At 49.1% G+C, this 21754-nt stretch overlaps 1 protein-coding gene across 4 annotated transcripts; it reads right to left on the reverse strand.

The window, feature by feature from the left end:
* Positions 1-470: 470 nt before the first annotated feature.
* CHAF1B (chromatin assembly factor 1 subunit B) lies at positions 471-21346 on the reverse strand. Of its 4 annotated transcripts, none has more exons than XM_081234260.1 (14): positions 21270-21346; positions 20405-20599; positions 19827-19959; positions 17795-17912; positions 17096-17199; positions 14725-14821; positions 12957-13041; positions 11447-11540; positions 6969-7038; positions 6782-6873; positions 5155-5302; positions 3728-4153; positions 1772-1866; positions 471-1198 (listed from the first exon to the last, which is right to left on the reverse strand). In XM_081234260.1, the coding sequence occupies exons 2-14, from the start codon at positions 20528-20530 to the stop codon at positions 1107-1109; spliced, it is 1680 nt and encodes a 559-aa protein (XP_081090386.1). In that variant the 5' UTR covers positions 20531-20599; positions 21270-21346; the 3' UTR covers positions 471-1106. The 4 variants fall into 4 exon arrangements, with proteins under 4 accessions (XP_081090386.1, XP_081090384.1, XP_081090385.1 ...); XM_081234258.1 differs by having other exon boundaries at positions 19827-19962; XM_081234259.1 differs by having other exon boundaries at positions 19827-19962; positions 20405-20577; positions 21270-21326.
* Between the last annotated feature and the right edge of the window lie 408 nt (positions 21347-21754).

Raw genomic sequence — 21754 nt, forward strand, 5'->3', positions numbered from 1 at the left:
GGGTCCCGAGCTTGCCCTCTGATTTGGTTCAAACAGGGAAGGGGTCCTGGGTGTAGCCTCACCTGCGGGACTCACCGTGTTCATCGTGCCAGAGGGACAGCATTGAGGGCCACGAAATCATCTGTAAACCCCTCAACGTGAAGCAGCCGCACCAGCTTCTAGGGCTCCACCCATCACCACCTGTTGGTCACATCACCAGAGTCTCCTGCGCTACGAGGAGACTCCAAACGTGGGAGGCCTCCTGCAGCGACAGCACCTCATACGTCTCAGCCCAGGAGTCCGGTCTGCTCCCCAGAGGGAAAGGACCATGCCAGCATCCCAGGGACCGAGAGCAGAGGCACAGACTGCTAAGGAAAGGTACTTTTTTTTGCTTTGAAAAATCAGTCTAAGAAGTTAACCTATTTGGATACCAAACTGTATCTAAAGTAAAATCTCAACTCTCCCCCCTCCCCAAAATAAAATAACATTAATAAAAACATAGAAATTTTAAGGAAATATGCCAAAACAGTAACAAGGGCTCCCCCTGGTGGTGAGATGGGTGATTTCCACCTCCAACCCGTTTTTTCTACTTGACTCTTTTCTAACTTTCTAGAATGTGCATTACCACCTTTAAAATCAGAAAGCAAACATAACAAACTTCCAAAAGTTAATCAACTATTTAGAAGCTAAGGTGATCTAATAATCAAACACTCTAAAATTCAACAGAATAAGCCTTCTCGAACCACCTTCTCCTCTAATTCTAGCTGTGGAAGGAGTCCACCCATAAAGTGTCTGTACTTTCAGACAAGTATTCCAAGGGGGGGCGGGATTTACTGATTTTCACACTAGGTAACATTGAACTGTTCCAGTCTCAGAAACTCATCAAAAAGAGAACTTAGTCTATTAAAATGTTCACATCTCTGAGGTAAAAATGTGTGCTAAATACAACAGCCAACATGTTTCTGGAGAAAATCGGTCCATGCGTATCTTCTGTTACAGAAATCCATTTTCTAGTGTCCGTCAGGCTCCATCTGATTTCACTGGTCTCAGGTGTGTTTGGTGTCGCCCCTCCCTGGGCACACGGGGGTCCCCAGACCTAGCAGCCTTCAGGCACATGACAGGTCTCATCAGGGGTCCAGACCTTGGGGACCTTCTTTGTGCTCACTGAGTCTGGGCCGCTTAAGCTCCGGGGGACTGACCTGAAGGTCTCCAGGCATCTCTAAAATGTGAACACACATGGGGTGGACAAGTGAGTGAAGACATCTTTAAGTCAAGAGCTGATGTTTACAAAGTAAATTTCATGCGCAGACAAGGAACTGAACTGCCTGGCCAGGTCCTCTATGGATCTAAGGGGAAGGTCTATCCCAGTGGTTCTCAACCCGGGGCGACTGTGCCTCTCGAGGGACAGTGGGCAGTGTCTGATGACGTTTTAGAGCGTCACAAGTCGGGGCAGGGGATGGGTACCGGCACCCAGGGGCGCTGCTCATCATCCTGAATCCACAGTGCAGCCCCAGAGCGAGGAATGACCTGCCCAGCTGCCAACACTGCCGAGGCTGAGAAGCGGCCCAGCTCTACCCATCTTCCAAACCCACCGTCTGCGGGGCAGGGAACACCGTGGCGGGAAGGTGGGCTCCCGGATGAGAATACACACGCAATCAGTGGGTTTAAACGACGGGCCTGGTGAGATGCATCCTTGCTTTCTCAGAACTGACTCCAAGTTAGGTGGTGTTCATTTCCAAAAGAGATGGTATTCTATCTTTAATTATACTAAACCAGTAACAGTATCACTTACCTGACTGAATTTCTTCTGTGGAAGGGCTGGAAATGACGCTGGTTGGTATAGAATTCAGTGGAGTATCTGTCTTTAAGGGTATCAAGTTTATTCTCCTTGATTAAAAAAAGAAAGAAAAGGCCATTAGTATCATCGGAATGGTTTGCATACAACACCAAATATCAAAGGAAACATGTAAAACTTTCAGCTCGTATCATGCAAGGCACCAATATGCCCCCTTACTTAGTAACTAAGGATCATGTATTAAGTTAAACCATCACATAAATAAGAGTCAGCTTAAACCTTAACCAGTCCTCTAAGTTTCAAAACCCGTGTTTTGTGATCTACCAATGACATGCTAAACCCTCTGCTAGATGTTTCCTCCATAAGCCTATCAGACATGGCTTCCAGTGTGGAAAGCTCCAAAATATAGATGGTTCTTTTTTAAAATCCACAGTCTTAATTCTCAACAACTATTTTTTTTTTAAATTATAACTGAAAGAAGCTCGCAAGAAATTAAGAGGGGAAAAACTTTAATACCAAAAATGTTTCAAAGAACACTTTCCCACTCCCTTCCCCCACCTAAAAATAAATTTAAAAAACATTGCTAGGGACTTCCATGGTAGCACAGTGGTTAAGAATCCGCCTGCCAATGCAGTCGACACTGGTTCAATCCCTGGTCCGGGAAGATCACACATGCCATGGAGCAACTAAGCCTGTGTGCCACAACTACTGAGCCTGCGCTCTAGAGCCCACGAGCCACAGCTACTGAACCCGAGTGCCTAGAGCCTGTGCTCCACAACAAGAGAAGCCACCGCAGTGAGAAGCCCGCGCACCACAATGAAGAGTAGCCCCGGCTCGCCGCAACTAGAGAAAGCCCGCGTGCAGCAACGAAGACCCAACGCAGCCAAAAATAAATAAATTAATTTTTAAAACAACATTGCTAGTCTGTAGAAAGAAATACAGAAAGAGCCCAGCATTACACCTAAACCACATTATGGATCCGCCAATGAAGTCGCGTGAACATGGCAGAGCGTGTGGGGGGTGTGCAGTGCTCCCCTCATCCCCCCCTGCCCCCCCAGCCCCTTCCCCAGGCCGCCTCCCAGTGTTGGGCGGTGGGCCGGGGAGAAGGCCGTGTGCAGGATCAGAGGTGTCCAGGGAAGGAAGCCTGGAGGCCAGCTGCTGCCTGACGACAGGGGCCATGCTGGGCAGTCCTGTCCGCTCTGCAGTGCCAGCCGTGAGCTCGGGCACGTTCACCAGCCAGACGGGCATGAACAGGGGAGAAAACGACAGCAGAGCCACCTGGAGGCTATTCAGACCCGCGGTGCCGCTCACCATGAGCCAGTCTGCTGGACGCGCCAAAACCCCGTCGAGGAGATGCTCCTTTGACTTCCTACCTATCGTAAGTGCCTGTTACCGTCTGGGCAGGAGAACACGGGTAAAGAACGGGGACACGCTTCCTGCCCTGGGGGGCCTGTACTCTAACTAGGGAAACAGAAGCATAAATCAAACACCTGCTATCGAATGCGACGTGTCGTGACACAGAAAAGGGCTGAAGGGACATCCAAATGGGTCTTCTGGGAGGACTCTACTGTCACCCAGGGGAGCAGGTGTCCAGGGCGTCCCCAGAGGGTGAAGGCACAGAGACCTCCAAGGGCAGAGTGTGCCCTGGGGACCTGACGTTCAGAGTCGGGCTGGAGGGTAAGGCACGCGGGACGAAGCAGAGTGAGGGGTCACCGTGCTGGACGGCAGGCTGCCACAGAGCCGGTGACGGGCCGGGCGAAGAGCCGGGGCCTCCCCCGACGGGGCGGAAATGGAGCCAACAGAGGTCTGTAAGCAAGGAAGCGGCACTCTCAGGTCTGATGTTAGGGAACATCTCTCTGGCAGCTGTGTGGGATTTCACCTATTAGAGGGGCTTTCGGCTTATCCTGTCTTTTGACAAGGCAAGGCAGTTTCTGTTTCCATCACAGCTCTCACCGGGGTGTTGACTTGCTCCAGGCCTGCAGTGTGTTCAGAGTGACCCTCCGGGATGGGTGGGCTTTCGCATTCTGACTGCCGGGCTGCAGGGTCTTCTCCTCTGAGGGCCCTGCCAGGAAGCCTCTGGCACCGGGAGCGGTCACAGGGGTGTCCTTGGCCGCCGTGGGGGCCGGAGACTGTTTCGCCTGAGGGGGCGTTGCAGAGGGGCTGCTGGGGTCCCGGACTCTGCTGCTGGGGGCTCCCTCTCCCAGCCTGGGTCCTGGCGAAGACCCTGTCTGACTCTTGGTTTTCTTCGCTGTATCGGGAGTTCTCACGCACAGAACTGGCTTCTCTTTCAAGCGAATTCCAAGCTCATCCTTCTCAAATGTCACGAAGGAACAGTAACCATCCGTGGAACAGATGGCCAGGAAGGCCCCGTCGCTGGACCTGCGTTCCCGAAACAGAACAGAAAGCGAGAAACTTTACCGAAGTCTACAGGCCACTCTTAGTGCCCTCATCGCTGGTTAGGAAATGGAAGTTCAAGCAAACTCACAAGCTTTGCCTGAAGGCAAAGCCCTCAAGGGAAAAACACGGCTGAGAAAGGATCTGGGCTCCTCCCTCACGCCCTTTCCCTCCCAACCCACCCCTGCTTCGTCATCAAATTCACCGGAATAAAGGTGAGATGATCGTTTTTTTTTTCTTTTTCTTTCCCTCCAAGATAAAAAGAAGATGAGGGCTTCCCTGGTGGCGCAGTGGTTGAGAGTCCGCCTGCCGATGCAGGGGACACGGGTTCATGCCTCGGTCCGGGAAGATCCCACATGCCGCGGAGCAGCTGGGCCCGTGAGCCATGGCCGCTGAGCCTGCGCGTCCGGAGCCTGTGCTCCGCAACGGGAGACGCCGCGGCAGTGAGAGGCCCGCGCACCGCAAAAAATAAATAAATAAATAAATAATTTAAAAAAAGAAGATAAAGAGTGATAAAGAGCAAGAACTAGATGGTAGGCGGCCAGGCCCAGCCGGGGCCCGAGCACACGGTGGAGACACAACTGGGAGCCCAGGGGTGCTGAGAACCCCAGGCAGAAAGGCGAGGGCAAAGTGACCCCTCAGGACGGGCACAGTTCTGGGGCCCCTCCTTGTCTGCGCAGCAGGGGCCCGCCTGTGTGGGCTTCCTCCCGGAGGGCCTGGCGAGTCCCCACAACACCAGGGACCCCGGGCCTCCCCTTGGTTTATGAGAATTAGATGAACCACACACAGTCTGCACGGCATCAACACCCACTGCAGTCACAACAGGAAGCAGTACTTCAGCAAGTTAGAAACAGCTTTCCTTTTTACATTGATTCCTTTAAAAAAACTGGTAAATAAGGGCCAAAAAAGCCAACTGTAGGATGAAATGCTCCCTGACCCGAGGGGCAACTCCAGGGGAATGTACACTGTCCCCCCCATTCACTCACCAGGAAATATCACTCAGGGTGTGGTAATGTATGTTAGACACGTAACCAAACGGGAACAGCTGCTGGGTGTCGTACAAAAGCACAGAGTCTTCAGAAGCCACAGCAAACACCAAGCGGTAGGGCAGGCTCACCAGCTCCACACCTGGCTCTGGTGATGGGCGAAATCAGGAACAGAGAAAGTCAAACAAGCAAAAGCAAAGTTCCCAAAGAAAACAAATTTTCCCCAAAAGCCCTCTCCCCAGGGACGTAAGTGATGTAATTTTACTAAATGCTTTACGGAAGAATTCAGTTTTTTGTATTATTTTATATAGAAATATAAGAATCAAGGATAACCATGCAGGAACCAATGAGGACACTGTGTTATGATTCAACACTCATGGGCACCTGCGGTTCAAAAAGAAGAGAAGAGGGCTTCCCTGGTGGCGCGGTGCTTAGGAATCCGCCTGCCAATGCAGGGGACACGGGTTCGATCCCTGTTCCAGGAAGATCCCACATGCCGTGGAGCAACTAAGCCCGTGCGCCACAGCTACTGAGCCTGCGCTCTAGAGCCCACGAGCCACAACTACTGAAGCCCACGCGCTTAGAGCCCGTGCTCCGCAAAAAGAGAAGCCACTGCGATGAGAAGCCTGCGCACAGCAACGAAGAGTAGCCCCCGCTCGACGCAACTAGAGAAAGCCCGTGCGCAGCAACAAAGACCCAATGCAGCCAAAAATAAATAAATTAATTTTAAAAAACTATCAGGCATTCCAAGAAGCAGAAATATATGACCCATAATGAGGAGGAAAAAATCAATCAAAACCAATCCTTTGTACACAAAGCCATTAAAAGAGTTACTGTAACAAGTGTATTCCACGTGTTCAAGAAGCAAGAGGGAAGGTGTAAAGCAGAGATACGTGAGGAAGACCCAAGTTGAACTCTAGAGATGAAGACTACACCGTCACAGATAGAAAATACACTGGATGGCACCAAGGGCCGGTGACACGGAAGATTAGTGAACTCAAAACAAGCTGTAGAAACTATCCGCAGAGAGGAAAGAAACAAGTAAACAGAGCATCAGTAAGCCATGGGTAACTTCAAACAGTCTAATACACGTGTAGCTGGAGCCCCTGAAGAAGAGGAGAGAGAGGGGGATGACAGAAAAAGTATCTGAAGAAATAACTGGCGAAGTTCTCCAAATCTGATGAAAACTATAAACTCGTAAATCTAAGAAGTTCAATGAACCCCAAGCACAAGAAACATAAAGAAAACGGCAGCAGGCACACCATAATCAGATTGCTGAAAGCCACTGATAAAGAGAAAAATCTTAAAAGCAGCCAGTGGTGGAAAAAGTTAAACAAAAATCCAATTCATACAAGTTTTCCATAATTTTCACTGCATAGGAAATCAATAATAAATGACATTCAACCTGCTTCAGTAGAGAAACAAAGCTAGTATTTTTAGTCCTTTAAAGTTGCTTGCAGCAAAGAAAGTGCATTCTAGACGACGCAAAATCTGACACGTATTTTGATAACATCAGTCTTTGCTCTCAAGACTGACCGAACTGAACCAACCCACATACTCACCTCTCCCCACCCTCCCTGGTGACCTGCCTCAGAGAACGTGACACACCCCTGTGGCTCTAAGGTACCTGCTTCCACCACTGGCCTCAGCTCAAAGTAGACGGGGCAGCAGCGGACAGCGAGCGTCGCCTTCCCAGGACACGGAAGATGGGCGATAGGCCTGCAAGATGAATCGCGGTTTTGCAAAAAAGCACCGTCACTCAACAAAAGCAAAAAGAAAGGGTAAACATGTCAAATATTTCTTCAATTGCATACCTTTTAAGATTTTTCCTGGAGAAAACATAAGTTGTATTTGTTACGTTTTCACCGGATTCCACACATCCAGCTGGGGAAGCAGTAGAGGAAGGCAAGGCCATGTGTTATTAAACTGTTCATCAGCAAAGACGCATCAGTTCTGGTTTGTAAAAGATTTTCCCCGGAACATTATTACCTGGACAATGTTTTTGTGAACTGAGGACAGATGCAAACACCCTGTCCCTGCCCGGGCTCAGCCCTTTACTCCAGTTCTACCCACCTGTCACCTCCCCAAGGGGCTCAGCTGCCCCAGAGCGCCTTCCAGGCCTGGGTGGGAAGAACATAAGGCAGGGACCCCTGAGCATAGCAGACCTTTGCCTGGGAATCCAGCCAATTCCTGCTAGTGAAGTGCTATGATCAGACCCCCGGCTCTCTGTCCCCTAGATTCTGACCTCAGTTGCCACCCAAAACCTGAGACTCAGGCCTTTTCTCATCAGCCTGATGGAGCCCAAAGGCTGCCAGGAGACCAGCCCTCTGCTAACATCTCCAGTCCCTGCAGAAGCTGCCTTTGCCCTGGGGAGCAGCCCACATCAGCCCACATCTGAGAGCCCTTCTTCTCTCTCTCTCTCTCTCTCTCTCTCTCTCTCTCTCTCTCTCTTCCATTTGATCATTTCATCCCCGCCGGGGAGGGAAGCAGACACAGCCAATAGTCTTTCTACTCTCTTCCCATCTCACCCCATCCTTCCATCCCCAAGTAATCCGTTTTAACAAACCATCGGGTCATTCTATATTTCCTCCATGCTCACATAATTGTTCCAACCAGTTATAAGTCAATCGCTTGTAATATTCATATGGTGGGTTTTTTAAATCTGTATGACAAAATGGGGTATTATTTATACTTTTGCTCATTTTGCTATTCTCAGTCAGTTACTCGTGACAGTTAACCTGCGTGACACTAAGGCATCCTTTTTTCAGTAGCTACCTACTATGCACTGGTCTGAAAATACCGTAATTTATTCACCCATTCTCTGTTAATGAGTACTGTTTTGTTTTTGCTTTTTTTTACAGCTAAGAGCCATGCTTGGACTTCCCTGGTGGCACGGTGGTTAGGAATCTGCCTGCCAATGCAGGGGACACGGGTTTGAGCCCTGGTCCAGGAAGATCCCACATGCTGCGGAGCCACACCTGTGCCACAACTACTGAGCCTGCACTCTAGAGCCCGCGAGCCACGGCTGCTGAGCCCATGCGCCACAACTACTGAAGCCCGCGCACCTAGAGCCCGTGCTCCGCAACAGGAGAGGCCACCGCAATGAGAGGCTCGCGCACCACAGCGAAGAGTAGCCCCTGCTCGCCACAGCTAGAGAAAGCCTGTGCGCAGCAACGAAGACCCAACAAAGCCAAAAATAAATAAATAATTCATTAAAAACAAAAGAACGTGTCATTAAAAAAATAAAAAGCTATGCTTGCAAGAAACATCCTTGGACACACACACTCTTATGTACTGTTTTCACTTCTTAAGGACGTGAATATCAGACAAGGAGCAGACTGGCCGAAGCGTACATGCGTTAAACGGTTACCAGACTGCCGTCCCAAAAGGCGCTAACAATCCACACTCTCTCCAGCAACAGCCATACACATGCCCGTCAGCGACAGATATTTTCACTGTTTTCCAGCCTGAAATGAATAAAGGGATACCTACTGTGTCACATTCACTTGTGTGGCCTTCACTGTTGGGTTTCCCAGCACCTCCCTGTGTGTGCCAATTCTGCACACAAATTTGCTCTTCCATGAGCTGCCTTTTTGTACCTTTCTCTCGTTTTTCTCTTTTGGGTTTTTCTCCTTTTGTCTTTTTGTTCTTCTTGCCAATCTGGAAGAGCCATTGTCTACGATATCTGTTAGCACTCTCTTCTGTATCATAACCATTATTTTCCAGTCCCATCATACGACTACTGATTTTGCTTACTGCGTCTTTTGCCATACAAAAGCTCTACATTCAAATACAGCAAAGCAGGTCTATCATTTAAGAGCTTCTGGGTTTCCAGTCTTAGTTTGGTCTTCCCCAGTCTTAGAATGTCCTCCTAGATATTCTTGCAAGAGTTTTACATTTTCACCATTTTTAGGTATTGAATTCACCTGCAGTTTATTTTATTTATTTATTTTTAAAATATATTTAGTTTATTTTTGGCTGCACTGGGTCTTTGTTCCTGCGCACGGGCTTTCTCTAGTTGCGGTGAGCGGGGGCTACTCTTCACTGTGGTGCGCAGGCTTCTCATTGCAGTGGCTTCTCTTGTTGTGGAGCACGGGCTCTAGGTGTGTGGGCTTTAGTAGTTGTGGCACGCGGGCTCAGTAGTTGTGGCTCGCAGGCTCTAGAGCGCAGGCTCAGCGGCCATGGCTCATGGGCCCAGCGGCTCTGCGACATGTGGGATCCTCCCGGACCAGGGCACGAACCCGCGTCCCCTGCGTCGGCAGGCAGACTCTCAACCACTGCGCCACCAGGGAAGCCCCCTTTATCATTTTTATTCTCAATAATGAAGCAGCCTGTTGTGACCGGGTCTAGGCACAGACAGGTCTGGTTGGAATAACTTGTGGGAGTGTAGTGGTCAAGGCTGACAGGTCAGCAGAATCAGCAAGGACACGTCAGGGTCACCGTCAGCAGGAGGGTGAGAGGTTGAGTCCAGCAGGGTCAGCCAGAGCAGTGCTGTTGCCAACATGGTCTCAGAGCAGACCGTGCCCTGCTCTCCATGGCACAGATAGCATCCTGTGTATGATATGATGACATGACCAGGGCTGGGCCAAACGGGAGGGCGCAGGTCAGGTTTGCCACTAAGTGTCCCAGCCAGGCTGGGCAGAGGAGACCCCAAGAGTGTGTGAATCATACACACATGTGTGGGTTAGGCTGTAAAAGGACATTGGGGAACACGTGGGAATGACATTGGCCTAGGGGGGTCCCAGGACCAAGAATAAGCAGTTGCTTAAGTATATTGAAAGTTGTTTACCAAACTCGGTAGCAGGTCCTTTCCTGAACGGCAGCTCCAAACATATTTCCACTTAAAATCAGGTACCAGGTGGGTATCTGCTACCACCATTATTATTCTTGGTGGGGTTAATAAATGCAGGAAACGAAGTGACAGAGATGGGAAGAGAGAAAACTGTGTGATAGGATTGTGTTTCCAGAAAATCCAAGAGACTTAAAAATACTCTCAGAATAAAAAAAAGAATTTGATTAGGTGGCTAGATATTATAAAATACATAAAATCTGTATCTGCTACAGTAGAATAAGTACTTAGAAATGTGAAAAGGGTAATTGTTCCATTTGTAACAGTGCAAAACCCAAAAGACATGGAAATGCATAGGAAAAAATTTAATATGGCATAGAGACTTTATGAAGAAGACTAGAAGGTCTTATTGATGGTTATAAAACAAGTTCTGAACAAATAGATTTCATGTTCTAAAAATTAACATGATAATTGATTTCCAATTAGGATCCCATTTAAGGTTTTTTTTGTTGTTGGTTTGTTTCGGTTTTTTGGTTTTTTAATTGGATGACATCTCGGATTTGTTTAGGAGAGTAAATGCAAAGAACAGTAAAAAAGTATGAAAGATAAGAATAATACTTGAGCAGGCATTTGCCTATCTAAATGTCAGAGATTCTGTAGTGCTACTGTTACCAAATCAGTATGGTATTGGTATAGGAATAAACATATAGCTTAGTGGATCAGAGCAGAGAATCCAGAAATAGATTCTGGGATAAAAGGGAATTTAATAGGTGACCTGAGTGGTACTTCAGTGGGAAGAATGGATTACTGAGTGAATGGTTCTGGAGTGTCCAGCTGTCTGGAAAAAAATTAAATTGGACTCTTAGCTTATATATAAACTGCAGGTGGGCTTCCTTGGTGGCGCAGTGGTTAAGAATCCACCTGCCAATGCTGGGGACACGGGTTTGAGCCCTGGTCCGGGAAGATCCCACATGCCGCGGAGCAGCTGGGCCCGTGAGCCATGGCCGCTGAGCCTGCGCGTCCGGAGCCTGTGCTCCGCAACGGAAGAGGCCACAACAGTGAGAGGCCCGCGTACCGCAAAAAAAAAAAAAAAAAAAAGATAAAGGCATTTTATCATTAGTTTTAGAACGATGACCTCCATATACGTCTAGGGAAAAGGCACTCATTAAAATTTTTTTAAAGTTGAATGTGCCTAAGGGAGTATGTTTATCACTCTAGTCTAGTGGCTCCCAAACTTGTCTGTACATTAAGATCACTGGAAATCTTTTTAAAATTCCAAAACCCAGACCACACACTCCAAACCAATTAAAACACAATCTCTGGGAGTGGGACCCAGGTACCAGCACTTTTTGAAGCTCCCTGGAGGTTTCAACGTATGGACAAGTTGGGGACCACTGCTTTCATCAGAATTCCCTGAGCTGCAAAGAGCATCACAAAATCAGGCGCACAGACACCACCACCGCTGTTCTCATGCCCTTAAATCAAAAGCTTTGTTAAACACACCTGGTGTGAGAAGCAAAGATCCATCAGGAGTGAAACTAAGTCTACGAAAGAATGACTTCATGCTGTCGTCATGGAACATCCGGTAACTTCTCGCCTGCGGCACACAGAGTCTAAACGTTATTCCAGACCTTTGCATTCACAATACAGGCTTACCGATTCCTATTTTTTTCTCTACATGTTGTCATTTCTTACTGACATAATAAGTGAAACTGAAATAAATTACATATCAAATAATCACGCAAGTCTGCAAGGGCAATCACTCGTGAACTGATCGCCCATTTCTGGTAAGGAAAGCTGTGTGTGTGTGTGTGTGTGTGTGTGTGTGTGTACGTGTTTGTGTGGCTCTATAATTATACAAATAACCCTCTGTAAGCGCACACACCACACTGTCAACAGTGGTTTGTCTGGGGAATGAGACTGGGAAAAGGCAGGAAGATGACTAGGAGCCCTTTGCTTGCTACCTGTGTGTTTATATTTAGAATCTCCAACCCAATGAACCCTTTTTAAAAAGAAAACAGTAATCCTATCATCTTTTCAAACAACATTTCTTGAACACCTGTGTGGAACAGTTTTTGCTACCATGCACTGACACTTTATGAACACTAAGCATTTAATCCTCAACCAGGCATGACTCTCCTAACTACACATGTGACCTCTCAGCGCCGGCCAGCTCACACAGCCCACTCTGCCTTACGCGCTGTCCCAGGACTGGATTTGCACCTCATCTCTGCTTTGGTTTTTGTTGTTGTTGTTGTTGTTTGTTTGTTTTTAATTTTATTGAAGTAGAGTTGATTTACAATGCTGTGTTAACTTCTACTGTATAGCAAAGTGACTCAATTATACATGTATATATTCTTTTCCATATTCTTTTCCCTTCTGGCTTATCACAAGATATTGAATACAGTTCCCTGTGCTACACAGTAGGACCTTGTTGTTTACAGCTTTGTTATAGTAACACCTTTCACCGACTAGGATTAGAGTGCTATCTTCATTTACCAGTTCTTTCAAAAATCAAAATCCTTTCCATTCCTGAGTACCAACCCGAAGGCCAGAGTCCCCCTCCACCTGCCAAGGAGGTGTATCGCCGCTGCTGGACCCACCTGCCTCCCGGTTGCCTAGTGCTGGGGTCTTCCTAGTCAGTGGTTCCTGACCCTCACTGCACCTCAGACCACGGGGGCCCTGCCTGCCTCAAGCCAAGTGAATCACAGCTCTGGGGATCGGGCCCAGGCGCCCATATTTTTACATGCTTCCCAGGTGACCCCATAGTTCAGCCAGGGTTGGAAACACTGTCCTCCACCATCACCTCTCCCCTGGCCCCCAGACGTCCCCACCTCCGTACAGGCCAGCCCAGACCACCACACTGAGACTTGGTGGTCTAAGGGGAAGTCATATCGCAGTTCAGGTGTCGGGTCCTGGAAACCGGGGGTTTAGCTACGAGCGACGGAGGAGCTCACGACGTCCTAAGTCCCAGCTCCGGTACGGCTAAGACGGGATGTCCAAACATTTGTACCTCTCCTTCAGGCCCTACTCCAGAGAGCATCTTTGAGACATTAAAAGCCACGCGTTTCTTCTGTGTGCTGTACACCCTCAGGATCCTAAGTAAAGAAGAAAAGTCTGATTTATCGCTTCTAGTAAACGCATTATGTTTTACAGAGAAACAATCTATTACCAGAACTGAAGATTGCTTCACCAACTTTTGGCCTGCAAAACCAATGACCAATGACTTTCACACTTAACTGAGTGACACAGGCAAATATTAACAACCAAAAGGATATCACTAACTAAGTGGGGAAATATGTCATAATTTCATTCTTTATTGAATGTTTCAACTTGTCAATGGACATAAACTTGTAAGCCTGGCCTTGTTTTTCAGGTCTTGGGCATCTGGCTCAGGGGCCATCTGGATGACTGCAGTGCAGTTTATCTTGTGTGGAACGGTCTCGCCCTCAGGGATTTGCAAGAGTAAGGAAAACAGCAGCAAGTAAATTGGTTGTTGGTAGTTCATAGTATTCCCTGAGCTAATCAAATTGTTTCACTCCTGACTGCCTGCATAAAACACATATACCAGGGGACTTTCCTGGCGGTCCAGTGGTTAGGACTCTGTGCTTACCACTGCAGGCGGCACAGGTTCGATCCCTGGTCAGGGAACTAAGATCCCACAAGCCACTCGGCATGGCCACACAAAAAAACAAAAAACAAAAAAACCCACATATACCAGAAAATAAATGACATTTGGAATGTTACAGGAGATTCTATGAAAAATAAACACTTCCTTAGTGCTTTCATTCCAGGGCCATTTGAAACTCAGTTTGTTATAGTTAGAAGTAGTTGGATAAATATTATAAAGGACTATTATGACTGGCGAGTGATATGCTTGGCACCTCTGGGTTGTTTTTTTTTTTAATTTTTTGTTCCAGGAACACAGTTAAATTATTGTGTTTAGGGCTTCCCTGGTGGTGCAGTGGTTAAGAATCCACCTGCCAATGCAGAGGACATGGGTTCGAGCCCTGGTCCGGGAAGATCCCACATGCTGCAGAGAGACTAAGCCCATGCGCCACAACTACTGAGCCTGCGCTCTAGAGCCCGTGAACCTCAACTACTGAGCCCGCGTGCCACAACTACTGAAGCCCACGCGCCTAGAGCCCGTGCTCTGCGACAAGAGAAGTCACGGCAATGAGAAGCCCGCGCACCGCAACGAAGAGTAGCCCCCGCTAGCTGCAGCTAGAGAAAGCCCAAGTGCAACAACGGAGACCCAACGCAGCCAAAAATAAAATTAATTAATTAAAAATATATATATTGTGTTTAAATGTACCGGTAAACACAGCAACAAGACCTCCTTTCAGAGAAGACAAAATATCTTATTTTCATATTAATTTAAATGGGGTTGTTAAAATCACTATAGCAGTAAACTCTAATCAAAGAAATAACTATCCAACCCTACCACTAGTTATCTCTTCTTAAGTCATATTTATAAAAGACTTTTTCTTTAAAAGTTGCCCAAGAAGTTTAAATTTAATTCAAAGCTATTTCTGCATTCCCTCACCCACTCAATAAAGATTTATTAAGTACTAACTTCGTGTAAGGCTCTTGTCCTAATTAGTTGCCAATTTCTTATTATGCTGTAAGAATAGCAGTAAAACAAAATGCTTTATATGAAACCAAGAATGAAAGAATCAAAGCCAGACTGTGGTTTACATTGGTTAAGCTGTAATAAAAATACCTCTGAAGAAAATTTCAAGCAAACAGAAATGAAAGTAACTTGCCAAATACTAACTTACCTGTCACAGCTCAGGGTAGCAACATATTGACCCAAAGGATCCCAGGTTACTCCTTGTACATAACTTTTATGTTCATTAAAAATTGAGATCTTTTGTCCTACGAATAAAGCACACAACACACACATTACCAAAACCCACTAATGCACAAATGGTATAAACTACACTTTAAGTATTGTTCCTTTAGGCCGTTCCATAATTAAGCAGTTGGTAACTTAGACTCTACCAAACTCCACGTCAGGCTCTGGGGACCAAAGATGACTTCACATGGCCCCTCCTCCCAGGGAGCTCGCAGCTCATGGTGGGGACAGACCCACCACCAGCATGCACACTGTGACACGACGCAGACGCAGAGGAAGAGGGCAGCTAACAAAGCAGGGGGTGAGGTCGAGAAGGAGTGAGCTCAGAGTTCGGTTCTCCAGGTCAGACAGGATACAGGGGGCCGATGAGGGGAGAAGAAGGTATTCTGAGCAAATCCACGGGGTGAAAGTCAGTTTAGGCCTCTGGAGCAGTGACAAGTAGCCGAGACTGCTGGTGTGTGCAAGACCCTCGTGTGCAAGGAAACGGTTCTGGGGGTTCATGGTGTGGCTCAGAGCAACGCTGAGCTGGGAAGTGGCCCGCATGATAAAGATGAAACTGAGGGTCGCAGAGAGCACAGAAAAGTGTCACTAGTTAGGAGGTGACGGCACACCAGGTGACAGCTGAGGGCCTGAACCACAGCACTGTGACTGGGGATGGGAAAGGGGCTTTGGGGGAAACATTTAGAAGATAAAACCAGGAGCACACAGAGATCACCCGGATAGAAAGAGGAGGGAGTTCGGAAGCCGTGGCCAGTCTTGAAAAAACAAAACCCAGGGAATTCCCCGGCGGTCCAGTGGTTAAGACTCCGCGCTTCCACTGCAAGGGGTGGGTTCAATCCCTGGTCGGGGAACTAGATCCCGCATGCATGCCACAACTAAGACCTGGCTCAGCCAAAATAAACACATAAATAAATAAATAAATATTTTTTTTAAAAAAGGAAGTGAAATCACATTAGTCTACTGCTTAAAACCCTTCAGTGGCACGCGGTCACACCTTGGTTACAATCTGAGACCCGACCCCGTGGCCTGGACCCGCCACCCTCCAGCCTCAGGTCCCCCCTCCCTCCTGCTCCTGCCGTCCGGCGATTTCCTGCTCCTGGGACACAAGCAGCAGCTCCGGCCGCCGGGCCTCTGCACCTGCCGTTCCCATGAAGTAATGCACACGGCTTGCTCCCCGGCTTCATTCCAGTCTCTGGTCAAACTCCACAAGCTCAGAGAAGCCCTCCCAGATCACCCTCTCATCCCCGGACCCCTTCGAGCGCGATCACGTCCTGGCATCATACATTTGCGTGTTCATCTGACACCCCACTAGGACGTAGCCAGCACCTCCAAGAGTGCCCAGCATGCTGGCCGTGTTCAAGATCGTTACAACTGGCTTCAGGGGGTGCTGATGGAGTGTGGCAGCGGACACTGAAATTATCCAACCCACAGCCAGATTTGGGTAAAAGAAGACAGTGACACTGGTCCTCCACATTGCCGAGTGTCTGGGATTGATGAGAAAGAGCATGAGAGAAATAAGGCAAGACAGAGGGCGCTTCAGCTGGACCGCACAGAACGGAGAACAGAGGCCTCCACAGCGTGGACGAAAACTGGGCTGATGCCATGCTGAGAGCACAGGGGAGGCCAATGCCTCTGCCTGACTCCCAACCTGGGCACTTGGGTTGCAAGAGAATCAGCAGATGAAGAAGAAGAGAAGAAGAGATTTGGGAGAAGACGTCAAGCTTGAGTACAGGACTGCAGGTCAAAGTGGTCAGGCGTCAGCCACCACTGGCTTTTGGCATTTCACTGCTATTTTCATCCTATGGTAACTTCTCACATGTTTATTGTCCCCTCAACTAGTGAACAGGTTCTTTCAAAGCAGTGAGGTGTCCTGGGCTCACCTTGATGTCCCAAAATGGAAACCCGACCCCACCTACCCCAACATCGAGCATGCAATGAATGCCTCACTGATTATGACCTGCTAACTTCCCGAGATCCTAAGATCCTAAGTTCCAGGACGGCAGGGATCAGCCGTGTCCCGCCCCGCTGGCCCCGTCATGTCTGCACCCCCAGGCGTGTGCGATCTACCTTGCTTTGGCACCAGCAACTCATGACACCACTGCTAAGCCTCATACATTCTGACTAGGCCCTTAAAAATGCAGTGGATCCATGGCATGTGGGGCTAATCCCTAACCTGTCATGCGAAACACCTATTTCAGTTCCCTAAAAAAACTCTTCTGAAGCCTTTAAAGGTTCGGCTTTTTAGACACTTAGAAGAGTCCTTCCCCCGATAATAACAAAAACACATCAGCTACCTTTACTGACATCCCATATGATGGCCGTGTTATCCACAGAGGCAGAAGCCATTAAATTCCCATCGGTTGCCCAGCAAATATCATACACATCTTCTAAGTGGCCCCTAGAATCCAAAGAGGAGAAAAAGCAATTCTTGTCTCAAGGAGAGAAAAACTTGTCAAAAATTTAAAAGCAATCTCAGGGACCATACATTACAGTGGGACTTTAGGAATTTCCACTAGAGCTATATTAGCTATAGCTATAAACTACTACCTTCAAGGATATTTGTATCTTTAAAATTGATTCAAGCTTACTAAGGAAAATTTTATAAGACAAACTAAGAAAATCCATTTTAATCATATTTTTATCTTTTAAACTATGCCCGTATTCCTGTCTTGCATAAGTAAAAGTTTTAAGTGAGATATAAAAGTCAAAATGCAGGCTTTCCTGGTGGCGCTGTGGTTGGGAGTCCGCCTGCCGATGCAGGGGACATGGGTTCGTGCCCCGGTCCGGGAAGATCCCACATGCCGGGGAGCGGCTGGGCCCATGAGCCATGGCTGCTGGGCCTGCGTGTCCGGAACCTGTGCTCCACAAGGGAGAGGTCACAACAGTGAGAGGCCCGCCCACCGCCAAAAAAAAAAAAAAAAGTCATAATGCGCATCAGCTTAATGCATCCAGGTCCTGAGGATAAACCCCTCCCAGGCCCCTCCCGTGGTTACCTCAGGGTTTTGACCACGGTCCAGTTCTCCTTGTTCAGCTGAGCCTCATCCTCATCCTGAAAAGCGATCTGTTCTGGTTCCTTGTTATCATTCACCTTCCACAGCAGAATGACAGCATCTGTGGAGCGAGTCAGTGAAAGACACGCCACCCTTTACAAAGCATGGCTCCTGCACTTCTGGATTTTTAGGGTATTAAATAATATCTGTGCTGTTCAATAGACACTATGGCCACAAGGATTTACGTCTAAGAATTCGGGCAGGAAAAGCAAGTTTGCCTTCTGAACAAAAACTCCAAAATCAAACTCATACCAGATCAGAGCTCTACAAGGTCACCTTAAACAGAAGTGTCCCCAGGCCAGCAAAACACTACTGCAAAGCGACTGACTACATTAACAAATCCACAGGCATAACCTGTAAGTGGCCCAATAGGGAAACAACAGAGGCACCAACGCAAGGGTTGGCAACTCATTCCTAGCTGTGTAACCTACGGCCAGTCACTTCCCATCTTGATGCCTCGGTCTCCTCACCCGTAAAATGAGGAGGATAACAGTGCCTAGCTCATCAGCTATCGTGAGGATTAAAGGAGGCAAATGCATAAAGCACGTACCACACGATGCCCGGCACGTGGTAAGCCCGTGCACGTGTCAGCTGTTAACACAATGGACGTGTCAGATACCTTAGCGTGATGTCACCAATTGTCTGAGTCCTCTAGCTCCCCACGTTCTGACGCCACGCTCACCACATAACCTTCTGACCAAGACGTGGCTTCCCTTCGAGGAATGCCCGAAGGAGGAGAGTGAAGGAGCCGGTGGTGCGGACACACACGTTCTCTCTCTAAATTAACTGGAATCCCGGGAGCTTGGCTGAGATGAGGCTGGCCCTGATGCACCGGCACTCTCCACGTGCTGACTGACGGACAGGTGGTTTCCGGGCCCTCGAGGCCCAAGGACCTGGGCTGCCCTGTGCGGCCTCACAGAGGACGGCCCGCCAGCCTCCCCACCGCCCCGTTGCTGTTGCCACTCCCCACCCCTCCCTCGACGGAAACACTGGACATCAGGGCACTGAGTTCAACCAGGCTTCTTTTCCTCCTTCTTCAAACAACATCTGAGATGTCTTCTTTCTTTTTATTCTGACTTCTAGACTATCTTAGTGTTAGAGCATGATAAAAAGATTTACTTCTTCTGTATCATTTTATGCCATCTAAGCACAAGCAGAAAGGGAATTTCCTGGCGGTCCAGTGGTTAGGACTCCGCGCTTCCACTGCAGGGAGCACGGGTTCAATCCCCAGTCGGGGGACTAAGATCCTGCATACCGCGTGGCGCAGGCAAAAAATAAAATAAATAAATAAATAAAAGCACAAGCAGAAAATATGAATCAATCTACTCCTACCAAAGAAACATAATTTAGAGGGCTGGGTTTTTTTTGTTTTTTTTTTGCAGTATGCGGGCCTCTCACTGTTGTGGCCTCTCCCATTGCAGAGCACAGGCTCTGGACGTGTAGGCTCAGCGGCCATGGATCACGGGCCCAGCCGCTCCGTGGCATGTGGGATCTTCCCGGACCGGGGCACGAACCCGTGTTCCCTGCATTGGCAGGCGGACTCTCAACCACTGTGCCACCAGGGAAGCCCTAGAGGGCTGTTTAGACTATACTCCCGGAGCCAATTAATTCATTAATTACACAGAGACACGGAACGGACTGTGATCACTTACAGATGCTAAATAAACTGCCAGCCAAACAAGGCCAGGCCAGTTGCCTTGGGACGTAGAACGGTAAGCACCTACCTGCTTGTCTCCAGTCAGCCCAGTGGGAGCAAGTGGGAAAGGGGCCGTTTTCAAACAGGTCTTCTCAGTTTACGCTTGGCATCCTCCACCCCTTCACACTCCCCACATTAGTTTACTCAACTATCTAAATGACAGATTGAGAGGGTCAAGCGACCTCTAAAATAACAAAGTATGTCTAGCTCAAATCTCACTCTTCAATATGAGACACATGGGTATCTGGTTTCTGAAGAATCTTGAAGTACAATACTCACCATCCCCTCCTGATGCTAAAATTTCCCCACTTGGAGAAAAACGCACGACATTGACAGCTTTGGTATGGCGAGCAAGATTGGACAAAAATTCAACAATGGCCTTTCCATCTGGTCCTTTTTCTACCTTCCAGATCTGCTGATACGAACACATTCATTCAGAGAAACGTATAGCGAGCACGCACCATACAGTAGCGACGGAAACACCACTGCGCTGATTTTCAGAAAGAAAATTTAGTCTCTCTTTTGAAATGTAAGAGGAAGGAACTCCTATCTGAAACATAAACCTAAAGTCCGTCCCATGGCCTCCCACCTCTTTCTAGTGCAAACTGTTTCCCGGGAGGAAACTGGCTCAGGGCTCTACAGCAATGGGGACCCAGTGACATCACTCTAGATAACAGGACCCCAGGAAGAAAGGTGCTCTCCTTTGCTTTCGTTGTTGACTCAAGGCCCTGAGAATTTAGCCCTCTGGGCTACGTAACTAAGCAGTGTGTGTCTGCTGACACTCATTATAAATAGAAGAGTGGAGAATGCTGCTTCAATAGGGCTTCCCTGGGCCTTTCTGCCTCGGCCCCATTTACCCTGACAGCGGTGTCCACCCCCGCGGAGGCCAGCCTGTGGATCCTCCCGGCGGCTCCGTGCTGGAAGTCCAGGCTGTACACTGGCTCCTTGTTATGCCAGGCGATCTCACAAGTGATGACTTTCATCCTCCTGGGTCTTCAAGGGGCAGAATACCGTTCCTCGGGGACCGTTCCTTCTCCAAAGACAGAGGAAAGCTGAAAATCGTCGGTAATGAGGTGAATATTATAGCAGGACGATGTACTGAGCGCCTAGTAGGAGCCAGGAACTCTGCTAACCGTCAAAAACGCACGCTGCGTTGGGAGAGGATGTTACTGTTGACCTCTGACGTTAACACCTAGCAAGTTTCACCTAAAATGGTTCGCTGAGTCGTGGCTGTTCAGTTTATTCTCCTGCTACCTCCGGAAAAGCAAAATGGGACACCCGGGCAGAGGAAATCAGGGCACCGGGTCGGGCCTGGCTGGGCGCCCGCCCCCGCTTAGGGGAGGCTGTCGGACGAGCCCGGAAAGCCGGGGCGGGCCGCCTGGGGGAGTGGGCCGCGTGGGAGGGGGCTACCCTGGGGAAGGGGGCTCTCTGGGAGGAGGAGGCCGCCCAGGGGAGGGGCCTGCCCGGGGAACAGACCGAGGCCGGAGGCGAGAAGGCAGCTCCCTTCCCGCCGCTCGGGACGGGACGCTGGGCCCGGGAAGCCGGGACCGGACTTGCCTGGGAGGAGGCCGCTCGGGGCCGGGGCGGGGACCGGACGCGCGGACGCGCGCTTCTCGGGAGCTATCCCGGGTCCTCTCGGCCGGCCGTCAGCGAGAGCCTCTCGCCCCCCAGGTCCGGCCGGGAAACCGCGGGGACGCAGAAGCCAGGGCGGGGAAGCCTTACCTGCAGGGACGCGGTCAGTCCCGGGTGCCGCCAGCTCCCGCCGCCGCGCGCGCCGCTTCCCGCTCGCTGCAGGCTCCGCCTCCGCATGGGCGGGACTCCCGAGACTCTCCGCCTCCGCGCGGGCGGGACTCCCTGGAGGCCCCGCCCCGCCGCAGAGGATGGTCCAGCGCCGCGAGTCCTGCGAATCTGGGATGGCTTCCGCGGGTTTATTAATTCCCTGCGGACAGATGCACAGGTGGAAGAAAGGGGGAGTCCATCGATTCGTTCGTTCAATCACTTATTCCCTTGTTAATTCATTCTTTTAGCAAACATTTACTGAGCATCTGCTATATGCGGAACCCTGTGCCGGTCCTGGATACACAGTGGAGAGCGAAGCTGACTCAGACTTACCCTCAAGAGAATTTACAGTCCGGTAAAAGGGAAAGAGCCGTCCTGTAGGACAGGTGGGGAGGCTGTAACTCTTGAGACCCGCCCAAGACTAACAA

This window comes from Mesoplodon bidens, assembly GCF_964165515.1.
Source record: "Mesoplodon bidens genome assembly, chromosome: 5".
NCBI classification, from domain to species: domain Eukaryota; kingdom Metazoa; phylum Chordata; class Mammalia; order Artiodactyla; family Ziphiidae; genus Mesoplodon; species Mesoplodon bidens.

Excerpts from the sequence above, each read along its gene's own strand:
- CHAF1B (XM_081234258.1), bottom strand. The coding sequence starts at position 20,530 with ATGAAAGTCATCACTTGTGAGATCGCCTGGCATAACAAGGAGCCAGTG. Across the intron at positions 17,913-19,826 it reads TTTAGCATCAGGAGGGGATG|ATGCTGTCATTCTGCTGTGG; the intron begins GTGAGTATTGTA and ends CTCGCTCCACAG. Across the intron at positions 13,042-14,724 it reads GCTACCCTGAGCTGTGACAG|GATCCTGAGGGTGTACAGCA; the intron begins GTAAGTTAGTAT and ends TTCTTTACTTAG.